This window comes from Etheostoma spectabile, chromosome 5 (assembly GCF_008692095.1).
Source record: "Etheostoma spectabile isolate EspeVRDwgs_2016 chromosome 5, UIUC_Espe_1.0, whole genome shotgun sequence".
Taxonomy (NCBI): Eukaryota; Metazoa; Chordata; class Actinopteri; order Perciformes; family Percidae; genus Etheostoma; species Etheostoma spectabile.
This window is the reverse complement of record NC_045737.1, coordinates 13,795,808-13,801,130: the sequence shown is the minus strand read 5'-3', so window position 1 is coordinate 13,801,130 and position 5,323 is coordinate 13,795,808. Positions and strand designations below refer to the sequence as shown.

Sequence of the window (5,323 nt, the reverse complement as noted above, 5' to 3'; positions counted from 1 at the left end):
TTCTCTCTCCAACAACCATTCAAAAAAAAAAAATCAATCAAGAATGTGCTATTATATTCTGAAGAGCTGTCAAAACACCTAGAGGGAGTTCATCAGCTGCTGTTGTTGACAAAAGAAGAGCAGCCCTGAACGTGTGTGTTGTGATTTATGGGATGGTTTTGGTGAACGTACCTGTATTTGCTGGTCGGTGGGAGCAAACATCAATCAGGATAGTTTGCAGGTTGGCAAAGATTTGTTCATTGGACATATCGAGCTGTGCAAAGGAGAGAAAATAATATTACTAATGCAACTAAACAAAATGTATTTTATGGAACAATATTTTGTTTCTCCTTGTCTTGTTCCAAATGTAGCTCCTGGTAGAAGCTCAAATGTAAAAGCGCAAAAACACAGGCAAAAAACAAGCTCATTTAAAAATTGTATTTCATGCGTAAATACACCCAAACATATCCCACAGTCTTCCTCAGGATGCACAGATATTATAATCTAGTTTCCTTTTTGGAACACAAAGTTATACTTATTTAATCCTGATTTTTCTCTAAGCGTTGACCACTTTAACTTGCTAGATTTAAAATGCATACCTACCTCTGTTGACCCGCTCACATATCACTATCAGCTATTACGATCACACTCTGCAGCAATTTGTTAAGACGTACCATAGCTATCTGGGTCCTGATGTAGCAGTCGCTCTCCACCATGTACTCGTGACCCGTTTTAAACAACTCCAACATCTTGGGAATGTGAATGCCGACTGAGCCTGAGTGTCAACAGAGAATAGAAGAGATCAGCAAAGATATCCTCTGCAGTCATGAATATATTCACACTTTGGACATTTAGTTGTCTTTGTTGTCTTGAAAGCAGGTTTTAAATCCTAAGACCGCTTCACATGCACTAAATAGTCATGCAATTTAAACTTCAATCTGCAGAGACACAGCAGGGCGACATTTTGTTTTGACCCTCAGCTTACCTCTCTTGCTCTTTGGAAACTTCTTCCTCAGTTTGTTTTTTAGCGGTACAAGCTTTGGCAGTATCTCTGGCACAGCTACGTAGAAGTCTGCTGAAATTTCGTCATCTAAGATCTGGAAATGAATAAAACGTGATCAGAATAAACTTTAAAGAATTCCTGCAGTGAGTCTAAATTATACTTGAAGTCAAATGAATAGCAGACAATAAGTGGAGCACATACAAATGTAGTTGTTGACAGATTAATTTTCAGACAAAATTACAGATTGTGATTTTAGCAGCCAATTAATAAATGAGGTGCTTTCTTCAGGTAGGGAGTGAGTCCTTACCCCAAGTAAAGGAGTTTAAGTACCTTGGGGTCTTGTTTCGCGAGTGAGGGGACTATGGAGCGTGAGATTGGTCGGAGAATCGGAGCAGCGGTTGCGGATTACATTCTGTTTATCGCACCGTTGTGACGAAAAGAGAGCTGAGCCAGAAGGCAAAGCTCTCGATCTACCGGGCAATTTTCGTTCTACCCTCACCTATGGTCATTAGGCTGGGTCATGACCGAAAGACGAGATCCAGGGTACAAGCGGCCGAAATGGGTTTCCTCAGGAGGTGGCTGGCGTCTCCCTTAGAGATAGGGTGAGAAGCTCAGTCATCCGAGAGGAGTCGGAGTAGAGCCGCTGCTCCTTCGCGTCGAAAGGAGCCAGTTGAGGTGGTTGTGCATCTGGTAAGGATGCCTCCAGGGCGCCTCCCTAGGGAGGTGTTCCAGGCACGTCCAGCTGGGAGGAGGCCTCGGGGAAGACCCAGGACTAGGTGGAGAGATAATCTCCAACTGGCCTGGAAACGCCTTGGGATCCCCCAGTCGGAGCTGGGTTGATGGGGCTGGAAAGGGAAGTTTGGGGTCCCTTACTGGAGCTGCTGCCCCCGCGACCCGATAAGCAGATGAAGATGGATGGATGGATGGAATTAATAAATGAATATAAAGGAGCTATCTGGCTTCTTTGTACCATTTAAATTGCCAACACCACTTATCAAAACAGTTTGTGAAACTTGTGTAGCTGCTTATATATATATATATATATATATATATATATATATATATATATATACACACTATATATATATACTATATATATATATGTGTGTGTGTGTGTGTGTGTGTGTGTGTGCGAGATTTAAAGTAGATGCTGCATGAAAAGCAGGTGTACTATTAGCTAAAGGCAACTTAGACAATTTAACCGGAAATTGACTTGATAAAACAAACTGTGCCTTGAAAAATAACATCAACTTGAAATATGTTTAGATATGTAAAAAGCCAAAACTAAAAACTATCAGCTGATATTACACAGTATACTGTAGATAACAGTCTTGTTAACCTAACAGATACAAAAACACTTTCTCTCCCTCTTCTATCTCTCAACCTGAGGAAAAGGTAACATGAGCACACTGAAGACATAACCTTAACATCTTAAGCTTTTAAATTCCTATTTATATTTTAACTTTATAATCAATTCTTGTTTTAACTTGTATCTATGTACAGTATGTCTATGTGCTTGGTGTTTATATTTTTTGTTTCTTTGCTGCATCAGCAGTTGCTCTTTGAGCACTAACTAAGTGATTGATTCATTTAATAACTGAAGTCCTATCTGAAACAAAAAAACACACAGTGGGAAAGGAACAAGAAACGTTTTCTTCTGCCTCAGAAACTACCACCATGATGCCTTATACCAAGGGTTTATTACAACATTTACTGCCCTTGTGTGGTAGTTTTACAACTCAGAGGTTTGAGTGTTTAACGGTGTGAATTTGAATAAAAGGAAAGTAAACAAATGTCTATGGCGATTGTTTGCAAAGACGCATACAAAAACTATCCAACTGAAGTTAAATGCAATGAACCATGCTCCACAGTTATGCACTGCGTTTTCAAATGTCAAGTCTTCAAATGTCAATCAAGTGTGTGCAAGCACACACGCACACCTTTGTTTAACAAACTCACCGGCTGTATGAGCTCTGCTCCTCCAGCAAACACAGCTCCGTTCTCCTGAGCAACTTTAGCTTGATTAACATCCTGCAGAGAAAAACAGGAGCAACGTTACACATTTAAATCTGATTAGGGTGTGTCAAAGTCTGGCAGACCCCACCAGTCATAAATCGTTCTGGTCGTTAACATGCAACATCTAAGTTACAACCCAAAGCCTGTGCTGCTCAACAGGATTATTAATCAAATCTTGCCTGTAGGGTTCTGTGATCAAAACAGCCGAGCCCATTCATTACAGACAAACGGGGCAACTAATAAAAAGGTGCTGCAGCAAATCTGAATCACGTTCAGACATATTAAAAAGGACAATTCATCAACGGCAGGCGATCAATTGGCTATGAAATAAGATTCAGTGAGACTGAAAGGGAAGAAAAATAAAACGTTTTACCTCAGTAAAAACTAAAACTTTGTTCATCTCTGTCTTGAAGGGGTGTGGTAAGTGCACCGTGCTGACAAAGGGTTCAACCTTTTTCTGTGAGGAGAAAATAAAATAAAATATTACAGTTTTAAACCCTCATCATGCTCCAAAAAAATCAAGAGGAAAGAAAAAGACGGGACGTCAATCATAGAGCAAGATCAGATAAAGTATTAAATCTATTCCGCCACAACTTAAATTTTTCATTTCTCTGGGGTGTTCTTTATTCATTATGCAAAGGAACATTGGCTCTGCAGAGACAGATGGAGCAGGCTGGAAGTAAGTCTGTCTCATGAGGACTGTCTGGACAACATAGCAGCTCTGCAGTCCTGCGGTGTGGAAACAAACTCATGAGGTTCTTATTCCTCTGTCGCACTGTTTTTGCTGATTAACCAAAACTCATGTTGCAAAGACTGCTAAATATCCCTCACATTTGTGAAATCCAAACAAGTCTGACTGCTAAAATTAGTCTCTGGCAGGCACTTTGGCAGGTGATTAAGCCTTATGGGGACGTCCTGCTCTATTCTGAGGGTCCAGTTAGTTGGTTAAAATTAAGCAAATAGTGATTTCTGGGATACATCAGTGACTAAACAAATGTTCAGACTTCCCCACAGATTTATGGACTTAATGGTGAGCATATTCATATAGTCAAAGGAGCTGAAGGTCATTGAAATGCACAATTCACCAGGTCTCTATATGTGGACAGCAAGCTTTTGGGTGCAGACTTAACTCTGCTCAGATTTCCTGAAGTTCATAGCAATACAGTTCATGTTTAAGTTCTTTATTGTTATGTGCACAACAATTACAGTGAAGTAGTCTTTGGCAATGGAAATCTTAGATCTCAGACTCCCTACAGTTGTGCTCTTGGATAAACAAATAAGTAAATAAGTGTGTGTACCTAAATTCAATATTAGTTATTAAATCCAGAAAAATAAATATACATCTATAAATACAATAATAGTTAATATTAATTTAAAGCTCTATTGTTGTTGGAGCTATACATTGTTTTGTTATATTTAAAAGTTAAATATTTTCTTATTTATTTTTGTTGCAGTAATGTTTGAATTATACAGCTGAATAAGTTTGATCATATCATTATTATCTTTATTTTGGTTACTTTAAGTATCTGTTAGTGACACACACACAAATTTCCAGTACAGAAAATTCAACATTCACACCCACTACGTACGACGACTGGCCTGATGTGTAAAGCTGAAAAAGGAGCCAGAGTTTGAACTCACTTTTGTCATTTGACTGTCGTTGTCACTTTTAACTTAAACAACAGAGTGCAACACATTAACATGAATGCCTTCTAGGAGAAACTGTTCCTTCGGCTCTGTTTCCTATCTAATGTAGGCAGAATTGATCCAAAGAATACTACATACAACACTTCTCAGAACTCCTGCCATTACCTTTTTTTCCAATTTCATGTCTAGCCTCAGATCGATGTAAATAGGCTGCTTGTGAGGAGTGAAGTCCAACATCTGAAATTTCTTCAACATGTTGATGGCTTCTGCTGCATTGTAGATTGTCCGGGGGTAGTACCTCATAACGTACACGTCATCCACAGGCGCCCACGCCGTCTTGCCATAGGGCTTATGTCTGTCTTTGTCATCGATTACCCTCTTTTCTTTCTTCACCTCTTTCTCTGTGTCCTCTTTCTTGTCTTTCCTTAGTGCCCTGACAAACATTAAGGGAGATGTTAAACTGAAAAATATTTGGATCACCAGACCCAATCTATCTTCTCTTTAGTTTATGGTTCACATTTTTATCTGCTGACAGTGCTGAGTGAACAACAAACTGATTCTATTGGAAAGAATCTAGCCTGGATAAAAGATCTTTAAAGTTGGTTTTATTTCAGTGATAGACTCATTCTCCCAAAAGGCACCACAGAGCGCTACAGGAAGTCATTCCTGCCTGTGGCC

At 39.4% G+C, this 5,323-nt stretch overlaps 1 protein-coding gene across 1 annotated transcript in view; it reads right to left on the bottom strand.

Annotated features, from left to right (window-relative positions):
* mrpl1 (mitochondrial ribosomal protein L1) overlaps positions 1 to 5,323 on the bottom strand; it is a 10,623-nt gene that overhangs the window by 2,645 nt on the left and 2,655 nt on the right. Inside the window, exons 4-9 of the mRNA XM_032515595.1 lie at positions 4,811 to 5,078; positions 3,372 to 3,455; positions 2,942 to 3,013; positions 965 to 1,076; positions 654 to 754; positions 172 to 253 (exon numbers count right to left, since the gene is read on the bottom strand). Coding sequence (XP_032371486.1) covers positions 172 to 253; positions 654 to 754; positions 965 to 1,076; positions 2,942 to 3,013; positions 3,372 to 3,455; positions 4,811 to 5,078 — 719 coding nt within the window. The remainder of the gene's footprint in view (positions 1 to 171; positions 254 to 653; positions 755 to 964; positions 1,077 to 2,941; positions 3,014 to 3,371; positions 3,456 to 4,810; positions 5,079 to 5,323) is intronic.